The sequence below is a fragment of the Muntiacus reevesi genome, chromosome 2 (genome assembly GCF_963930625.1).
Source record: "Muntiacus reevesi chromosome 2, mMunRee1.1, whole genome shotgun sequence".
Classification (NCBI taxonomy): domain Eukaryota; kingdom Metazoa; phylum Chordata; class Mammalia; order Artiodactyla; family Cervidae; genus Muntiacus; species Muntiacus reevesi.
The window spans coordinates 105,557,936-105,578,254 of record NC_089250.1 but is presented as its reverse complement, the minus strand read 5'-3'; the positions used below and the strand labels follow the sequence as shown (position 1 = coordinate 105,578,254).

Here is a 20,319-nt window from a genome sequence, read left to right as displayed (position 1 = left end):
ACCACTTTAGGGATTTCAGGAGGACTATGAGGAGATACAAGCTTTTTGGAAGTTTGCAAAGCCCAGGACAAATGAAGGCTCATTGCACCCAGAATATCAAAGCCAACTCAGGGCTCTCTGATGCATCCCTGAGAGGCAGGGGTGGGATAGGCAGGGCTTATGGGTTCCCTGCACCCCACACTCTGGCACAGTTGCTCTTCTGTGACCTCAAGGCCTGAGAGAAGAAGACGCAGACTCCCATGCCTCTGCCTGTATTCTTTTCTTCAGCTCATGTTCTCACTGGGCAGGGTGCCAGCTGGATGGGAAGAGAAGTGAGTATTCCAAAGGACTAGCAGATGCAGCCTGAGGTGTGTGGGCTAATAATGAGCATGGGATGCTCATAGGAGGATGCCAGCTCCTTCTCCAGCTTGAGATGATTCTGGGTACCAGCATCTTCTAGATGGAATTGCTCACAACACTCCCTATTCCAGGGATATTGAAAACAAGACCTCTGACCACAGCTTTTGGAAAAGGTACAGAAATGCTTACTTCTAGCATAAACAGTCATGAAAACCAAGGCAATAAAGGGCACTATTCAAAAGAGCACCTGGCTGAGAGAGAGGAAGCTGCCAATGTTCTATGTCATAGCCTTGGGCAACCTCATTTCCTTATATCAAAAAGCTGTAATAAATGGCTGCTCTGTACTCACTGCTGCTGCGTGCCAGGCAACATACGAACACACTTCACACAAATGATCTCACTGAATCTTTATTTTTTTCCATCGACTTTTTTCTACAATGCTTCGTGTAAGTGCTAATATTTGCATTAAATAGATGAAGATGGCTTCATCGTTTCACTAAGTCGTGTCTGACTCTTGGCGACCCCATGGACTATGGCCTGCCAGGCTCCTCTGTCTGTGGGATTCTCCAGGCAGGAACACTGGAGTGGGTTGCCATTTCCTTCTCCAGAAGATGCCTTATCTGTCACCAAATTGGCTCGATCCTACCCCAGTTTGCATCAGCACATTTCTTGACAGATCTGAGTCCAATCGCTTTCTTCTTCCCCCTGGACTCTTATCCTACCTAGTTCCCCCAGTTTCAGGCAGCCCTCTATTCTCCCATCTTTTCACCCCCCAACATAACTCAGACTTCACTCTTCTGCTAAAACCCAGCAGTGGGACTTCCCTGGTGGTCCAGTGGTTAGGACTCCACGCTTCCACTGCAGGGGCATGGGTTCGATCCCTGGTTAGGGAAATAAGATCCCTCACGCTGTGGCCAAAAATAAACCAAAACCAAAACAATCCCTCCCCACCCCCCCAAAAAAACCCCAAACAACAATCCCAACAAACAAACAAACCCGGCAGTGGCTCCCTATTGTCCTGGACATTCTTCACCAGGGCCTGGAGGCTTGTGCCATCCTGCCACGCTGGGCTGCTCTGTCCCCAACCTCCCCTGCAATGCTCCCATTGTCAGTTCTTTATCCTGCCTCTTTGCACACCTGGAGTACACTTGCCTCCCCTCTGCCCAGGGCAAACTTATCCTTGGAGAGATGCCTTGGCACCCTTCTCTTGCCCCCAATCTTTCTTACTGCAATTAGTGATATATATATAGTTTTTTTTTTTTTTTTTTTTTTCAGTTTAGTATCTTTCCCCAGAGTATCAACCTCGAGGAAAGCAGAAACCATACCTGTCTGTTCTACAGGCGCCTAGCACAATACCAGGCATGGATTAGGTGCTCAACTTGTTACCTAAGCGAGGGCAGAAGACTGGTGATCCGCGCCGCCGAGGTCCCACAGCCCGCGTCGGAGCCCGCGCTCCAAGGAACGGCGCCTGGTAGGGGGTCCGGCAGGGGAGCCGGGCCGGCGCAGCGCGGGTGGCCTCGGCCGAAGGGGTCAAGGGCACACGGTTGGGCCGGTTGACTCCCGGCGGCTGCAGTTCCCTGGGGGGCCGCCGGGGGCACAGCCCAGGCTGGAGGGCGGACGCGCCGAGTCACGCCGGTCCGGGCGGGGCCTCGGCCGGGCGGCGACAACGGGAGCTGCTGGCGGGAGCCGGAGCGGCGAGAGGCCGCCGGCAGGTAAGGGGCGCGCCGGGCGAGCTCTCTGGGACCCTCGCGCCTGCTGGGCCCCACGAGGCCCGGAACAGCGTTGGGGGCCGGGGTGCCCGATGTGGCCTTGGGAGGAGAGGGCGAGCTGTATGGGAAGCGGGGTTCAGGCCTGCACCGCCCCCAGGTCCCCTAAAAGTCAAGGGGAAAGTTTGCTCCAGCGAGGATGGAGCAAACTTGCCTGTCACCCCGTTCACCCCCGACCCTGGAGATCCGACCTAAGTCTTCCCAAGTAAGACAGACACCCTCCCCCCACCCCCGTCCCGGGAGGGCTCCGAGGGTCGCGGCTAGATGGTGGACGCCGCCGTGGGCGGACTGAAGCCCGTGTCACAAGGCAGGAGCAAAGCCTCAGGGTCAGGAGGGAAATGCGGGGATTACCCAGTACCCACAGGCTCCAGGGTGCGCTGGGAGGTCCGCTTCTCCACGGAGCTCCAGCTTTCCCGGAAACCAAGGCCAGAGGTGGCTCAAGTAACTCGGATGGGCCGGCGGGGTCCAGGAACTCCGGATCCGGCGGGAGGGGCTTTTGGTGCCTGATGTCTGGCATTTTTCTTTCAAAGCTCCAATTAAATACACGCTGTCTTTCCCGTCTGGTTACACTCTCTCCGGCCCTTGATTGTACCCTGAGATTGGGAGGGGCAAGGCCCTTGGGAGTTGGTGGTCCCCCAGCAGGGCAGGCACAGGGCGGAGGTTCAGACAGTTTGGGAAGGGGCTTCCGCGTGTCCCAGCTCTGCACCTTGTGTTCAAAATATGTAAACGTGTTAAAACATCAAGGAGACCTCCTTGGGTATGTAAGTGCCCCAAGCTCTCAGAGGCCTCCAAGGAGCGCGGTGGGTAACCTCTCAGCTGGAGGGTCCATTTCAGAGTGGGAGATGAGGCCCAGCTGGACGGGCCTTTGCTCAGGACTATCCAGCAGGTAAGTGAGGAGCTGGGCAGAGCCGGTGTGCTCCAGGGCCAGCCTGATCTCCGTGTCTGGTGGTGAAATGAGGAAGCCGCGGTCCAGGCACAGACTGGGGGGTGTTAAGGGAACCACAAAGTGACTGGCTCCCAGGAGACTGTACAAGTTGTGTGGCCTGCGTTTCAGCACCAGAGGCTATATGACACACGAAGGAACCTGTCTGTCCAAAAATGCCCTCCCCTGGGACATGAAACGACAACCCCCTCTTCAGACTTTGAGTTCCTTTCGGAAACTGGTCTTTTGGGGTTTTGTTCTGCATGTGTTTCCTGAGGAGCTGGCTGTGGAGCGCCCACTCTCAGCCTGGGCCCTGGTGTCCAGCGAAGGAGGCCACCCACCCCTTTGCCTTCCCCCATGGGGAGGGGTGTATTCATGGTGTGTTGAGTCACTCTCTAGGCCCTCTCAGGTCTTCTCTGGTGGCTCAGTGGTAAAGAACCCACCTGCAATGCAGGAGACACGGATTCGATCCCTGGGTCAGGAATATCCCCTGGAGAAGGAAATGGCAACCCACTCCAGTATTATTGCCTGGGGAATTCCCTGGAGAGAGGAGCCTGGCAGGCTATAGTCCATGGAGTTGCAAAGAGTTGGACACAAATGAAGCAACTTAGCACGCACGCACACACGCAGGCACACTAGGCCCTCTCATCCAGGTCAGCCACTCTGGAAATGGCTGTGGAATCTACCTTGGGCATAACCAGTGAGCTCTGGAAAGCAGTGGGTTTTATTTGTAATCTCTATGAAACAATTCTGGGGTGATATCCACCCTTTGATCAGAGCCCACGTGGTTCCCACTGTGTGGCTTCTGAAGCATGACCTCTTCACAGCTTTGGCCTAAATGTAACTTCCTCGTTTTTCAGTAGATTTCTTAAAGCCCTTTGTTTTATTAGAGAAGAGTCCCATTGGGATTAGGCTGGGTGTCCTTGGCAGAGGAAACAGGATTTACTGAGAAAATCTGAGTATAAACTAGACTGTGTGTGTGTGTTGGGGAAGGGGCAAAGATAGCATTATTTAGGAGTTACTGGACACTTAAGATTTGTTCTCTTGGACCTTCTTTTATGCTAACATTTCTGTATCTGGAAAGATTCATTTAAGATCCTCTGTGCTCATTCTCTTGGCTTGATGATTAGTAAAATCAGATGGTGGGTTTGCAGTTCCTCAAAAAGTGAAGTCTAGAGTTATCAGGGGACCAAGCAATTCCACTCACAGGTATATACTCAAGAGAATTTTTTGTTCACACAAAGAGTTGTACATTCATAGCAGCATTGTTCACTTTAGCCAAAAGGGGAAACAACCCAAATGTCCATCAGTGGACCAAAGGATAAACACATTGTGGTTTCTCCACACAATAGAATATTACTCAGCCATAAAAAAAAAAAAGAAATACTGATACAAGTTACAGCTTGGATGAATATTGAAAATATCACGCCAAGTAAAAGAAACCAGAGGCAAAAGGTATGGAATAGGCACATCTATAGTGACAGAAAGATTAATGATTTCAGGGTTGGAGGGAGGAAGTGATGAGAAATGAATGCTAATGGATATGGAGTCTTTTTTAGGGGGAGTAGTGATGAACATGTTCTGGTATTAGATTGTGGTGACTGTTGTACAACTTTACGAATGTACTAGAATCCACTGGGTTGTACACTCTGAGATAGTGAGTTTCATAATATATGAAAAACATCTTACTGCACCGCATGGCTTTTGGAATCTTGGTTCCCTGACCAGGGATTGAATCTGGGCCCTCGGCGGTGAAAGTGCGGAGTCCTATCACTGGACTGCCGGAGAAATCCCCCAAATATCTCAATTTAGAAAATTAGGCAGCAGGAGTCCTGCCTTGCCTTTAAAACTTTATTATTTCTGTAAAGTGTCATACTCACTTAAAAATATTCAAACAGTACAAAAAAAGAGGAAAAAAGCTCAAAGAAGAAAGTAAAAACATCATCTGGCAAGTACTACTAGCATTTAGGTTTAGAGTGCAGATGTGGTCAGACTGCCGAGGATTAATCTTGGGCACGTTCCTGAAGTTCTTGCCAAAATGAAGAGGCACCCCCTCTCCTAAATGCAAAGATGTTGTTGAAAGCTCCGTGGATGCCCGCTGTTGTCATCGTTACATGTATGTGTGTAGGTGTAGTTAGGTGCCTGTGCTTGGTGGTCCGCAAGTGAGATCAGGCTCTATGTGCTGTTCTATTGTCTGACTTTTTCACGGACAAGCTTTCTTTTTTTTAAGACTTTATGATGTTTCTAGAGTAGTGGTAGGTTCACAGCAAAGCTGAATGGAAGGCACAGAAATTTCCTATACGCCCTCTGTCCGACACATGCAACACCGGAGTGCTGCTTTTGTCGCATCTGATGAACCTACATTGACATAATCACCCACAGACCACAGTTTACGCTATGGTTCTCTCTGGGTCTTGTGTATCTGTGGGTGTGGATGAACCACGAACAAACTTTTCATGCAAAAATTCTTCCACTGTAAAATTGCCTCCAGAATATTCCATTGTATGGGTGTATAATAGCGTGGCCTATCATCTCCCATTGGTGGAGGTTTCCACTGATGGAGTTGCCCATTGGTTGAGGCTGTTTGCCCAGCACTGCTACTATGTTAGAACCTATAATTCAACATCACCAATTGCACACTTGCTTTCTGAGCATCTACAGGTGTGTGCCTGGGAGTGCAGATTCGTGACTTAAGCCAAGGGTTTAGGTGTCTGGTGGGTGAAGTAGGTCAGGGCTGATCAGAGGGGAGTGCAGTTGTCCTTGGCACCCCCGTGCCAGGTGAGAATTGGCATCAGACGAGCCAAGGGAGAGGCGGGTGTCCAAGAGTGTTGGGCAAGGGAGGCTGCTGAGGAGAAAGGGTGGAATGGGCTGGAGCGCCGCCAGGCCCCCAGTCTGCGAGTGGGTGTGTCAGGGGTCAGTGGAGGAGAGAGGAGGGCGGATTCCAGGAGAGGGGCCTCAGGCAGCTTGTGGCTAAGAAACGCCTCCCCTCCCCAACCCGGCTCTGGCAACCCTTCCTGGGCCTGGGTGTGTGCTCAGGCCCCACACTCTGCACCTGGACAACTAGAGAATCAGTTCACATTTATCGAGGGCTGTGCCTAGTTGGGTGAGGCCAGGATTTGCTCTCCGGGGAACCAGTGAATGATCCCAGGGGCACTGAGGGATCAGGAGTTCAGCTCCTTTGACTAACCCACTGCCCGTCCAGCCTGTGCTGGGCTCACGGGGCTTTCTTCCCTGTGAGGACCTCAGGGAAGCCTGTAGGCCCAGACACCGGTCTGACATGACAGTCCTCTGTGTGTGCTGGCTCCTGTCACCTGCTTTCCTGGCTGCCCAAACCTGTTCCTTGAACCCTTCACACCCCCTCCCTTCCTGCCACTGGACTTCTTGGCCTAAGCTATTTCCTCTGTGATGAAGGCCCCTGGCCCCAGCTGTTTTTCAAGGCTCCAGTTCAAGCTCCCCTGGGTGGTCTATGGTGGACCCCTCTCCCCAACAAGCTGGTAGCCTCTCTTAGTCCTATGACCCTCCTGGCTTTGGAAGCAGAGCTCTCTGGGTGGTTCTCTGACCTCCTCACTGGCTGCTGGCCCCAAGGGCAGGCTGGCACAGAGGGGGCCATGTTGAAGGGGGCAGATGAAATGTGCCCCTTCCATAGCCTGCCTGACCGCCTGCCACATTCCCAGGCCCTGTTCAGCTTCTGGTGTCTGCTTCTGTCCCTGGCTGGTCCCTGGGGGCCTCTTGGGTCCTGGCCCAGCTGGCAGATTCAGCCTGATAAACACTCCTCAGGCTATATCTGGATAACCTTTCTGAGGGCCTGGGACCGCAAAAGTGACAATACCGGCTGGGGAGCTTGTTTTGGTCTCAGCCCTGTCAGTTTCTCATTTGTAAAACTGATTCATGTTGACATATGGCAGAGGCCAATAAAATGTTGTAAAGCAACTCATTTCAGTTCAGTCGCTCAATTGTGTCCGACTACGCGACCCCATGAACTGCAACACGCTAGGCCTCCCTGTCCATCACCAATTCCTACAGTTTACCGAAACTCATATCCATTGAGTCGGTGATGCCATTCAACCATTTCATCCTCTGTCATCCTCTTCTCCTTCTGCCCTCAATCTTTCCCAGCATCAGGGTCTTTTCAAATGAGTCAGCTCTTCCCATCAGGTGGCCAAAGTATTGGACTTTCAGCTTCAACATCAGTCCTTCCAATGAACACCCAGGATTGATCTCCTTTAGGATGGACTGGTTGTATCTCCTTGCAGTCCAAGGGACTCTCAAGAGTCTTCTCCAACACCATAGTTCAAAAGCATCAATTCTTCTGCGCTCAGCTTTCTTCACAGTCCAACTCTCACACCCATACATGACCACTGGAAAAACCATAGCCTTGACTAGATGGATCTTTGTTGGCAAAGTAATGTCTCTGCTTTTTAATATGCTGTCTAGGTTGGTCATAACTTCCCTTCCAAGGAGTAAGTGTCTTTTGATTTCATGGCTGCAGTCACCATCTGCAGTGATTTTGGAGCCCAGAAAAATAAAGTCAGCCACTGTTTCCGCTGTTTCCCCATCTATGTCCCATGAAGTGATGGGACCATATGCCATGATCTTAGTTTTCTGAATGTTGAGCTTTAAGCCAACTTTTTCACTCTCCTCTTTCACTTTCATCAAGAGGCTCTTTAGTTCTTCACTTTCTGCCAGAAGGGTGGTGTCATCTGCATATCTGAGGTTACTGATATTTCTCCTTCAATAAAAAAAAATTGTAATTAAGAAAAATGGTAGAATGCATAAGTTTCAACACATTGGGCTCCATTTAGTCAATGAGAGGCAAAGTTAAATTCCCTCCAATCTCCTATGCCAGATCTGCCCTCCGTCACCCAGCTTTTTACTTCCCCAGAGGAGATGTTAGTGTGTATTTGAATACCAATGGCAACAGTGCCTGGAGGTCCAACCATAAACTGCCCCCATAAGTGTGGAAAGATCTGGGGACCACTGTATCTTGGAAAACTACTGTTTAAGGACATTGCGGGCTGGCCCCTCCCATTACAGAGGGTAAATGAAGGCCCAGAGAGGGGAGGTGTTGTGCCCCAGACCACACAGATGATGCAGGACAGAGTGGTGGCCTTCCAGTTACCTGCAGTGCTGCCTGAGAGGGTACCAGGCGGGCTGGAACGTGCTTCTGCATCGCTTATTGGCAGCTTGCTGTCTGTTTGCTTCCTTGTCGCACTCACGTGTGTGTGTGTGAGCCTGGGCCACACTTGGCCTGCAGACCTGGCCCTCTTTCCTTGCAGATGCTCTCTTTGATTGCAGGTCTCCTTTCCTGGACATCAAGTAGGGCCTTGTATTGCCTGCCCCTCTCCCTGGAGCCCTCATGAATAGCACATCTCCAGCCTCTTTCTCACCCGCAGACTTCCTCCTTGGTCCTTAACCAGCACTGTTTGTCCTCTCAGCAGAGATTTCTTCCTGCCCCCTCTCTCCTGGGGGATGTCATCCTGCAGTTCCTTTGTACCCCTTCTGTTCCAGCAGCCCCCTCCTCCTGATCCCACTGTTATGGCCTCTCACTGCAGTCTGTTTTATAGACTGGTTGTCTTCCTGGCCAACTGATCTCCTTAGACCTGGGGCTGAGGTTGGTGACCTGTGAGCTGGGTGGAATCTGGTCCCTGTTGGCTTAGTGTGGTCCTTAAAGAATTATGTTAGCTCCTTTATTGTGGCCTCTGCTTACCAGTTCCCCAGAGGTATACCCACTGTTTCTCATTACTGTGCACCTACCCAGCTTCCTACATCGTCCACTGGCCCTTTGAGTTTGAAATCCTCCCTTACAAGGGCTGAGCCTTATCTTTCTGTCTGTCTCTGACTACGACATCCTCAGCACAGAACACATTGAAGAGCAAGAGGCTCATTAACTTATATAAGTGAGTGAATGAATATATTAATGAGTGAAAATAAGTGCAAAATAGTTGTTTAATATGTGCAAAAAAAAAATAATCATGGTTGTAGGTGCACAGAATGTCTCTGGAAGGATTCATATAAACTTGGTAACAGTAGATGCCTTGAAGAAGGGAACTGGGGGGCTGGGAGGATGAGATGGAATTAGGATAACCCTTGTTCCTTTGGAATTTAATTCAAATTTTACAAAAATTGGAGTTTCATTGAAAGGTGATTGCATGCTTTCAGAAGATCAAGTCTTGGCATTCGAGCCCTTTTTTGCTGTGGGCCCACCTCTGCCTTCTCAGCCGTGAGCCCCCCTGAATCTGACGTGGTCTTTCCTCCTATCCAGCAGTGTGCGGCCCAGGATGGGGTCCCAGGTCTCGATGGACACAGGAGCCGTGCAGGTCGTGGTCGTGGGTGGGGGCTTTGGCGGCATTGCCGCCGCCAGCCAGCTGCAGGCGCTGAGCGTCCCCTTTGTGCTGGTGGACATGAGGGACTCCTTCCACCACAACGTGGCAGCCCTCCGGGCCTCCGTGGAGAGCGGTAAGGGGCCCTCTCTGGGGCGTTCTTTGTGATAGTGCCGCCTCACCACCGGGTCAGAGCGTGGCTTTCTGCCTTTGCGGCAAGGTGCCCAGATTCCACCATTGACACGTTCTGGGGAATCTTAAGTCCCTGCCCTTAAGCAGCTACCACATGAAGGCCCCAGAAGTCAGAGTGTGAGCTTCCTTGAGGACCTGGGGCTCAGAGTGGGTGCTTTAGGGGGTAGTGGCTCCCCAGGGGTCATTTAACCAAGGGTGTCGCTGTTGGGATGCAGCTCAGGACGGGTTCTGAGTTATTCTGGCCTCCTGTGGGCAGCCCAGCTTTAAACCGCGACCTCCTTTCTCTCCTTTCCCCAGGGTTTGCCAAAAAGACATTCATTTCCTACTCGGTGACCTTCAAGGAAAACTTCAGGCAGGGCCTGGTGGTCGGGATAGACCTGAAGAATCAGACGGTGCTTCTGGAGGATGGCCAGGTGAGTCCAGCGGGGGCTGGCAGTTCTCAGCTGACTTCAGGAGCCCCCTGGGATGTGGTTGCTCGTGGGAGGATACCTGGGCTGATCTCCTCAGGGAGGAGGCGCCCCCATCCCTGCCCTGTGCCTGGAAGATAGCAGATGCCTCCTGAGCCGAGGCCAGACCCCTGCGGCCATAGAAGAGTGGCGCAGACATTTTTGGAGCCCTCCCTGTATGCCAGGCACTGTCTCAAGTCTCATGTGTTCTCCTTTAATGCCCACCGTGACCCTGCGAGGGAGGTGGAGTAGTCTCAGCGTACCCCGAGCTTAAGAGGCTTGCCCGAGACCCCACAGCTGGAAAGACTCCACCAGCATGTGGACCCAGGCAGTTTTTTTGGCCCAGCCCAGAGGCCCCCTCGCTGTCTGGAATCAAAGGGTAGGTGCCATGATCCCACATCACCTAGTGGGGGAGGGGTGCAGAGGTTTTCCTCCTGGAGTTTGGGCTCCTCAGCATGGCGTAAGTTCAGGGCCTGGTGGATCCCCAAGGGACCAGAAATCTGTCAGTGAGCTGCCACCTGCCCACCCGCTGGAGGGTCCCCTCCAGCCTGGCCCTCTGCTCTAGTCAAAGCTAAGTGGGGGTTGGACAAAGGGGCTCCAATTCCTGTCTTTAGTGAGTGTGTGGTTTCTTGTGAATCAGTCCTCCTTGAATCAATTTTAAGACTATAGAACCTCTGCTTGGCATGGTGATAGAGAACCTCCTTATCCTGTGGTTTTGGGTCCCTGAGGGCATATCAGGCCTCCATGGGGGAGTGGGGGGCTGAGTGGGATACAGACCCTCCAGTCTCCCTCCCATCAGAGCAGCTCTGCCTTTGTCAATTTTATATCCATAAGATCTTATGGAAAAACCTGAATGAATGAACTTTTTGGCCAGCCCAATATTTACATTCCAAACAGGATTTCCTTCCCTCTTTTTTTTTTTTTTTCTCTTCTTTTGGCCAGGATGGGGGAAGTTTCTTCTAAAATAATGATAGTAATAGGGAGATTCTAGACTAACTCCACATTGGAAGCTAGAATCCTGCTTATTCCCCAGAAATAGTTTTTTGCCTGGTGGAGCCTGGAATTGGATACCAAAGCCCAGGCTCTACCCTCACCTTTTTTTTCCTTGCTCCTCCCAGGCCCTACCCTTTTCACATCTCATCCTGGCCACGGGCAGCACTGGGCTCTTCCCGGGCAAGTTTAACCAGGTTTCCAGCCAGCAGATGGCCATCCAGGCCTATGAGAACATGGTGATGCAGGTGAGCTGCCCACTGTCAGGGGTGGGGATTGAGGACAGAGCCGGGAGGGCCCTGGAGACTGAAACAGCTGTGGGACACCTGGGGCTGCAGCAGGGAGCCCCCAGGAGGTGTCTGGGGCTGCAGAGGCACTGTAGAGATGCAGAGTTACCAGAAAGAGGCTCCTGGGAGAAGACCTTTGGACCTGTCATGAAGTCTGGACATGGGCATCTAGACCTGCTCATGTAGCTGTTGGCTCCTGTTTGTACAGGGCACGTGTTTTACAGAGCGGGCTTGGATACATGCTCTTGGTTCTCACGGGGATCCTGAGAGGTGGGTGGAATGGGTCTGTCCCCGTTGAATAGATGAGGCATGGGGACCCGGAGAAGGTCATGCAGCCATGTGACCGAGGTCAGGCCTTTCCCTCTCTGCAAAGCCACTGAGAGGCCTGGGGAACTTCTCACATAGTCATGAGCAGACGTTAGACTTGAAGTTAAGAACCTAGCCTATGATCTCAGACAGATCCGCTCATCTGCAAGGTGGGCAGCTAGTGAGAGCTTAGTAAGAAATGCAGGGAGACACCCAGCAAAAGCCTGACCCCCAGGAAGCATATTTGGACCCTGAACTTGGAAAGGGTTCTCTATGCTTCCTTGGTCAAGGTATCCACTTCCTAGTCTGGACCCAGAGGTGGGGTGGACTTGAGGGTGTGCTTACATTTCCTGCTTCTCCAGGTCCAGCGCTCACAGTCCATTGTGGTGGTGGGAGGAGGCTCTGCAGGAGTGGAGATGGCCGCAGAGATTAAAACGGAATACCCCGAGAAAGAGGTGGGCCAGTGACCTTGTCTTTGAACTCCCCAAAGTGGGCTTCTTTTTTTGTCTAATGAACATCAGAATTTGCTCAGGGCCGGGGAAGGGAGTCCCATTAACATAAAGTGGGAGCGTGTGTTTCCCATCTCCTGCTCTCTGTACTGGGCCCCGCTCAAGTCCCATTCTGCTGGGAATTCTTCCTGGAAAGCTAGGGTGTGCTATTGTTCAGTGAGGGGTTCTGCTCTCTAGGCCAACCTGGAGGATCAAGCCCAGGAGGGGAATATTACAAAAGGTTAACTCCCGTGTCCCCTGCAGCAATTTCTCCTTTGTGATAGAAACTTTGAATACCTCTTTTTGCTGACAACCAGCTTGGTCAAAGATATCCTCATTGGTGTCTTGTCTGGGTAAGAGACGAGTTTCCTTGGACGGTAAAGAATGCGCCTACAATGCAGCAGACCTGAATTTGATTGCTGGGTCAGGAAGATCCCCTGGAGGAGGAAACAGCAACCCACTCCAGTATTCTTGCCTGGAGAAGCCTACAGACAGGGGCTCCAGTCCACAGGGTTGCAAAAGAGTGAGACGTGACTGAGCGACTAACACTTTCACTTTTTCTGGATAAGAGACAGTAGTCTTCTTCCTGGACAGATAGGGGGACCCTGCAGTGCACCCCTCACAGCCCCTGCTGAAGGACTGGCCAGCACTCTTTCCTGCCTGTGAGAGGGTGGCTCTGCTCCTGTTTATGGAGGGATAGAGAACTTGTGGCATCTTGGAGAGAAAAGGAGCAGGCTCTAAAGGCTCAGCGTAGGGCTGAGTGCTGCTGCTGCCGCCGCTAAGTCGCTTCAGTCGTGTCCGACTCTGTGCGACCCCATAGATGGCAGTCCACCAGGCTCTGCTGTCCCTGGGATTCTCCAGGCAAGGACACTGGAGTGGGTTGCTTTTCCTTCTCCAATGCATGAAAGTGAAAAGTGAAAGTGAAGTCGCTCAGTCGTGTCCAACTCTTCTCGACCCCGGGGACTGCAGCCTACCAGGCTCCTCCGTCCATGGGATTTTCCAGGCAAGAGTACTGGAGTGGGTTGCCATTGCCTTCTCCGAGGGCTGAATGATGATCAGTGATTATGGATTCGTGAGGCGAGAGCTTGCCTGTAGCTGATGCCAGATCAGCTTCTGGGAGCCACATGGAGCCTATGGCTGGTTCTTTTTCCCTAGGGAAAGGCAGGTTGGTTTTGAAAAGTAAGATCAATATAGGCTCATTTAATTATATGGCTATTCTCTGATGATTTATTGGAAATTATTATGAGTGACTGAGGTAGAAGTTGATTAATTTTGATTTATGGGGTACAGACTGGTCTGAAGTAGTAAATAACTCAGTATAATTCTTATGTGTTTATAATTAGTAGACAGGTAAGAGTAATAGTAGTCACCCTTTGTTAAGGAGTCAGTATGTGCTGAGTTGGGGCTTCCCAGGTGGCTCAGCAGTAAACAACCCACTTGCCAATGCAGGAGATGAGGGTTCAGTCTTGGGTCAGGAAGATCCTTTTGAGGCGGAAATGAGAACCTGCTCCAGTATTCTTGTCTGGGAAATCCCCTGGACAGAGGAGCCTGGTGGGCTACAGTCCATGGGGACCCAAAGAGACATGACTGAGTACACACGTACATGTGCTGAGCTATGCGCTTTCTACTTCATTTGTCATTTCATCATTACAAAATCCCTCTGAGTGGGACTGTCCACCTTACGAAGTTTTTGGGAGGTGTCTGAGTGGATATCTGAGATGGGATTTCAACCCAGCCAGTCTGATTTCAAAGCCCAAGCTCTGAACATCTCTACAAGCTGCCTTCCACTTCACTGCACTGACCCAGGCAGCAAATAGACATGTCTGGAAGCACCAGTTTTAGAACCAGCTTTAGTGTAAATGTCAGCCTGATTTACAGAGTGTTGATGGCTTACATAGAGATTGTGTAAGTGCCCAAGGATGCTTGAAAATCATTTTCCATATGGCCCTCAGTGAGGTATGTGTCAAGAAGCATTGGCACATCTGAAAGAATTCCAGTCTGGGAGATATGGGTTCCAGCCCAACTCACCATTAACTGGTCTGAAAGTGAATGTGTTAGTTGTTCAGTAGTGTCCAACTCTGTGCGACCCTATGGAATGTAGCCCGCCAGGCTCTTCTGTCCATGGGATTCTCCAGGCAAGAATACTGGACTGGATAGCCATTCCCTTCTCCAGGGGACCTTCCTGACCCAGAGATTGAACCTGGGTCTCCTGCATAGCAGGCGGATTCTTTACTGTCTTATAACTGGTCTGCCAATGGGCCACTTGCTTCGCTGGGGCCTCAGATTCCTCACCTGTAAACTGGAAGCTGGGAGGAGGTGCGGGAGAAGCGCTGCTGTGTTTTCAGTCCTCTCTGTGAGCGGGAGACTCAGTGGTTTCTCTCTGCCCTGTGGTTCTTTGCCCCCAGGTCACTCTCATTCACTCCCAGACAGCCCTCGCAGACCCAGAGCTCCTGCCCTGTGTCCGGCAGGAAGTGAAGGAGATCCTGCTCCGGAAAGGCGTGCAGCTGCTGATGAGTAGGTGCAAGGCCCCTCCAGCCCGGCCCCTCTCCCCGGCAGAGGCTTGGTCTCTGCCACAGTCCGAGTGAGGGTGGCTGCGCTCAGCCCCAGGCTCTCTGTTCAGCGCCCGTTTAGCCCCATTGTCCTGCTGGAGGTGTGTCTGGGCAGCCCTGGTCCTGACAGATTTCCGTGTCATGGAGGCAGCACTGTCCTGGCTGTTGCTTAGGACGGAGTACAGGTGGGACCCACTTGTTGAATGGTTTAAAAATCACATAAAAATTCGACCTGAATTATGATATCTCTTTGGTGGAGAGAAGAGGTGTTTTTGGTTTGTATTTTGAGGGTGGTGGGACTTCTCTGTGACTCAGATGGTAAAGAATCTAGACCCAGGTTCTATCCCTGGGTCGGGAAGATTGCCTGGAGAAGGGAACGGCAACCCACTCCAGTATTCTTGCCTGGAGAATTCTATGGACAGAGGAAATCTGGCAGGCTACAGTCCATGGGGTCACAAAGAGTCAGACATGACTGAGTGACTAATACTTTCACTTTTTGAGGGTGGTGAAGAGCGTGGCTTTTGTCCAGAGCAGGAGGGAAGAGATCTACCCAGCATGTTAGGGTGGGGGTCTTGTTCTGGGGGTGTGACCCCCCAGTTCACTGTCCAACCCACTCACCTTTTGCTGGGAGGGTGAGGTGTCTGCTCCGTGAGAGCCCTCCCGGCTCCTGGGCTTCATGAAAGTGGCTGTACAGCCCTCCTCCGGGCAGCAAGGACAGTGGGCCCCTCGACTTACCTTGCCCCTCAGGGGGGTGAGCCTGGAGGGCTCGTCCTACCTGGCTGGGCTAGTGGAGTACACATTCAGAAGGGCGGTTTCCTCAAAGAGCTTTTCGCAGAACCTCTGGGGAAACTCAACCTCATTTCCCCGAGTTGCTTCTTGGAATCTGCCTTCCCTTGGGTCCCTTGGGGCCCGATGTCCCGCTGGTGCTTCTCGGGGCTGCAAAGCGCACTGGTCTCCGGCTGTTAGGCCAGCCCTGGCTTGGGCCTCAGCCCCAGAGACACACCTGCCCTCTGCCAGCCTCCTGGTCAACCAGCCTCCCCTGACAGGTGAGCGGGTGAGCAACCTGGAGGCACTGCCCGTCAACGAGTATTGCGAGTGCATCAAGGTGCAGACGGACAAAGGCACGGAAGTGGCCGCCAACCTGGTGATTGTCTGCAACGGTATCAAGATCAACAGTGCAGCCTACCGCAGCGCGTTTGGTAAGTGGAGGCTCAGTGGTAGGCCCCTCTGCAGGCTGCCTCTTCTCTCTCCAGCCCCCAGGAAGGTCCTGCAGGACTCTGCCCCCCACCCCTACCCTGTCTTAACAGCTCACTTGGTTTCTTCTGAATGGTGACATCAAACTTCAAGTTCAGGTCCACTCCTGCTGTGCTTCCCTCTGCTCTTTTGATGGTGACTTAGCTCAAGGTGCCCAAAGTGACCAGATTCTTCCAAAATCGGATTCCGCCCCCTAGTGGTGAGAGATGGAAACAGGTTTCCGAGAGCAGGGTTTGCTTTCTGTTAACTTTTCTCTGCAGATGCAGGGGAAATTCCAGGGTCAGGCCTTTCTCTGTCCATAGGTGCCGCTCTCCCAAAATCCTGACCCAGACATTTGGCCACTTGAGCTTGGAACAATCTTGAGAAACGGGGGCGATAATGAAACCTCTTGTTCTTAAAGCTCAGCATTGACCTATTGAATTAAAATGGAGATGAGGGAGCTGGACCCATGGCTCCATCTGTGAGCTGGAGACGCAGTGGTTCCTTCTCAGGCCCCACTGTGGGTCCCCAGGTCCCCATCATATGCTCCCCAGTACCCTTCCTAGATAAGAAGCTCCTGTTGTGTGTCTAGCAGAAAAGAATGATCCAGAAAGAAACTAATCCTGGCTGTTTGGGGGTGGGATCAAGGGTTTAAAATGTACAGAGATCCCAGGACTTAACACCTAATGGTCCTAATGTTATATTTCCAAAGATAAATTGTTTAAAGTCCCTTATAAAGAAAAGTTTATCATTTATTAAAGTCCTGCATTTATTTAAAAAATCTGATCCTCATTCAGAAGGAAATCCAAGACTTGCCTAGGTTGTGACTTAATCATCATAAGTGAATTCTTGTTAATCGTGGTAACTTATAGAGACTCGTGTGCTTTGTAAGAAGTGACCCTTTCCGATATTTCTGACCAGTTTCCACCCTAGAATTGTAACCTCACCTTTGCACGAAGCCTTCTGAGGTGGGGAGGTCAGGCAGAAATAAACCAGGAAGGAGACTTGCCTCTTGAGGATGTGCCTTTAGAGGGTGGCTGGACCAGCACCACGGCCAGTCCTCACTGTGGTTCAGGTGGCCACTGCAGCTCAGGATCTTGGTTTCGGGCTGGTTCTTCCTGGCAGGTGATCGGCTGGCTGGCAACGGCGCTCTGAGAGTGAACGAGTACCTTCAGGTGGAAGGTTACAGCCACATCTATGCCATCGGAGACTGCGCCGACGTGAGGGAGCCCAAGATGGCCTATCATGCTAGCCTCCACGCCAACGTTGCCGTGGCCAACATTGTCAACTCCATGAAACAGAGACCCCTCAAAAGCTACAAGCCAGGTCGGGAAGCCCCACACGTGGCACAGTCTTAAGAGAGTTTGGGTTAGATGCGGAGAAGCCTTTGTGGACTTTAGGATGCCTGAGCGCTAGAACACACTCTGAAAGTTGGGGATAGAACCCGCCCCCACACCCCCAACCCCAACCCAGAGCTCTAGGAAGATATGTCGGGGACTTGGCCTCCTTCCTGAAAGCCATATGCATTTCCCCGCCTGGACACTGAAGGCCCCGGGAAGGGTTTGTGCCCAGGGAGTTGAAGGCCCATAAACAGTGAGCAGGATTCTAGATTGTGTGCGTTTCTGCTCCACAGGTTCACTGACGTTCCTCCTGGCCATGGGGAGAAATGATGGCGTGGGCCAGATCAGCGGCTTCTACGTGGGGCGGCTCATGGTTCGGCTGGCCAAGAGCCGGGACCTGTTGGTCTCCACAAGCTGGAAAACCATGAAACAGTCTCCACCCTGATGGGGAAGCCGGGCAAGAGACAGGTACCACCGCCGCCTGGGGATCAGATTTCTTGACAGGTGGTACCCACTTGACAGATGCCTAAAGGCAAAAGCTCTTTTCCTGGAGTAAGATGTCAGTGAAGTACCGACCAGAAACACAATTTATAGAAAACCAGAAACTGGGAGAGGGGGAGGGATATTAATGTTTAAAAAGACACCCCTGAAGGAACTCTTTCTGGGTTTGGAAATGTGTTCTTGCACTCATGCTGGCTGAAGGGGTCACTTGGTCACTTGGTCCTGAGGAGGTCATAGCCTGCCTTCTCTACCCCAGTCTCCTCTTGGGGTGTGTGTGTGTGTGTGTGTGGTATGTGGCTTGTGTGTGTGTGTGGTATGTGGCTTGGGGTGTGTGTGTGTGTGTGTGTGTGTGTGTGTGTGTGTGTGTGGTATGTGACTTGGGTGTGTGTGTGTGTGTGTGTGGTATGTGACTTGGGTGTGTGTGTGTGTGTGGTATGTGGCTTGTGTGTGTGTGTGGTATGTGGCTTGGGGTGTGTGTTTGTGTGTGTGTGCGTGGTATGTGACTTGGGTGTGTGTGTGTGTGTGTGGTATGTGGCTTGGGTGTGTGTGTGTGTGTGTGTGTCTTGTGTGTGTGTGTGATATGTGGCTTGGGTGTGTGTGTGTGTGTGTCTTGTGTGTGTGTGTGGTATGTGTCTTGGGGTGTGTGTGTGTGTGTGTGTGTGTCTTGTGTGTGTGTGTGTGCGTGGTATGTGACTTGGGTGTGTGTGTGTGTGTGTGGTATGTGACTTGGGTGTGTGTGTGTATGTGTGTGTGTGTGTGTGGTATGTGACTTGGGTGTGTGTGTGTGTGTGTGTGGTATGTGACTTGGGTGTGTGTGTGTGTGTGGTATGTGGCTTGTGTGTGTGTGTGGTATGTGGCTTGGGGTGTGTGTTTGTGTGTGTGTGCGTGGTATGTGACTTGGGTGTGTGTGTGTGTGTGTGGTATGTGGCTTGGGTGTGTGTGTGTGTGTGTCTTGTGTGTGTGGTATGTGGCTTGGGTGTGTGTGTGTGTGTGTGTGTGTGTGTGTGTCTTGTGTGTGTGTGTGGTATGTGGCTTGGGGTGTGTGTGTGTGTGTGTGTGTGTGTGTGTGTGTGTGGTATGTGGCTTGGGTGTGTGTGTGTGTGTGTGTGTGTGTGTGTGTGTGTGTGTGTGTGTGTGTGTGTGTGTGTGTTTGCGCGTGCGCGGTATGTGGCATTCAGAGCTCTGAGTAGGGGAGAGCGCTCCCTCTCCTGGTGGCAGGAAGCATCTCCCTGTCTGTAAGAGCAGGAAAGAGGGCCTGCACAAGACCAGCTAAGGAAAGGGGGCTGGGATGGAGAGATGGTCTGGATCCCAACCTCTCCCATCACATGGGGGCTGGGGAAGCCTGTACATCCTGCAACAGTCAGGTTAATAGGAGCCTGATTTTTCAACTGTTAGTCCATACCATCTTTATTCTTCATGAAACGTATATTTATATTTTTAGATCCTGATTATATACCATAGGTTATATTTAAGAAGCATTAGATGAAATTTCCCTCCTGGTTAGTCCATTCTACCAGAGAGCGAGTTTTTATAGACCTAAAGGGTTAAGACAGAAGCCTGGTCTGCCAGCTGCTGGGGGTGTTTAAGGAAAGGCAGCCAAGCTAGCGTGACCATTTTCATGGGTTGCAATCTGGCTAACATTCAGGGAACAGATTGGGGTTCAGCAGGGGAACCCCTGAATGCTTCCAGGCTAGCATCATGGGCAAATTTGTGACAAATCTCTAGCTGATGCTGGAGCAGGGGTACCCTGTGGGAACCCTGTGGTTTTGTTCCTCTGATTTCCTGACCAACCCCAATGTCACTTATCTGGAGGCTCAGCTTTGTGGCAATAATGCCTGCCGCCAATGATGTTAAGGTATAAAAAATAAAGAGTTGACTCTTCTATTAGAGGGAGGACTTCTAATCAGGATAAGCCTATTTGGGATCATAAGCCTAATGCAGAAGAGCCTGACGAGTTCATCTGAATAAATTCAGGCCCTGTCCTGGCCTGCCCTGTCTCTTGCTGCCTACTTTTACTGCTAACCTCTGGGTACTTGACCAGAATTCTTAGGATACCAGCCTCACTGGGGTCTCGTGGTCTATCCTGTCTGGGCTGTGGCCCAGGTCTGTTCCGTGCTATTGCCCATGCCTAAGAGAGACTGTGCCCCTCTCCCAAAGGATGGCACCCCATGGAGGCTCACCCAGGCCTCCATTCCTGCGGACCACAACCAACCAGACTCCCTTCCTGCAAGCGGGACCTGCTGCCTGAGAAACACAAGCCATTGTGTGCCGTCTGCCCTGGGGCCTGGCATGGTGGGAGCCTCGGTCCTGCAGTGACAGGCCTTGTTCTATTTATAATATTCTAGAAGTGTCCATCCACGGGGACACAGTTCTCCAGACTGAGGACAACGTTGCAATAAAAGAATATATTGTAAGAAAGACACTGGATCTTTTATTTTTTTTTCCTTTCATTTTCTTTAAAAAACAAAACAAAACAAAAAAAAAAAGCCTGAAGCAAAATCTTTTTAAGAGTAGTTACAGATATTATAGGGTTAAAGGTGGGGGGGCACTAAGACAGAAAAGAAAAGCACCAGTGAGATGCCTTTCTAATTTTCTTCTCTCCCATCACTGAATACAGACAGCCAACAAAGCCCAAGTCAC

General features: G+C 51.5%; 1 protein-coding gene across 2 annotated transcripts; it reads left to right on the top strand.

The window, feature by feature from the left end:
• Window positions 1–1,920: 1,920 nt before the first annotated feature.
• On the top strand, window positions 1,921–20,097 carry AIFM2 (apoptosis inducing factor mitochondria associated 2). Of its 2 annotated transcripts, none has more exons than XM_065922496.1 (10): window positions 1,921–2,051; window positions 9,290–9,483; window positions 9,837–9,952; window positions 11,104–11,223; window positions 11,931–12,023; window positions 14,462–14,570; window positions 15,652–15,804; window positions 16,964–17,164; window positions 17,472–17,646; window positions 19,837–20,097. In XM_065922496.1, exons 2-9 carry the CDS (start codon window positions 9,306–9,308, stop codon window positions 17,621–17,623), a joined length of 1,122 nt encoding a protein of 373 aa, XP_065778568.1. In that variant the 5' UTR covers window positions 1,921–2,051; window positions 9,290–9,305; the 3' UTR covers window positions 17,624–17,646; window positions 19,837–20,097. The 2 variants fall into 2 exon arrangements, with proteins under 2 accessions (XP_065778568.1, XP_065778569.1); XM_065922497.1 differs by having other exon boundaries at window positions 1,949–2,051; window positions 9,293–9,483.
• Window positions 20,098–20,319: the final 222 nt, after the last annotated feature.

Bases quoted from the DNA above. Each gene is read 5' to 3' on its own strand.
- AIFM2 (XM_065922496.1), top strand. From the start codon at position 9,306: ATGGGGTCCCAGGTCTCGATGGACACAGGAGCCGTGCAGGTCGTGGTC. The intron at 9,953-11,103 runs GTGAGTCCAGCG...TGCTCCTCCCAG, and splicing joins TGCTTCTGGAGGATGGCCAG to GCCCTACCCTTTTCACATCT. The intron at 11,224-11,930 runs GTGAGCTGCCCA...CTGCTTCTCCAG, and splicing joins ATGAGAACATGGTGATGCAG to GTCCAGCGCTCACAGTCCAT.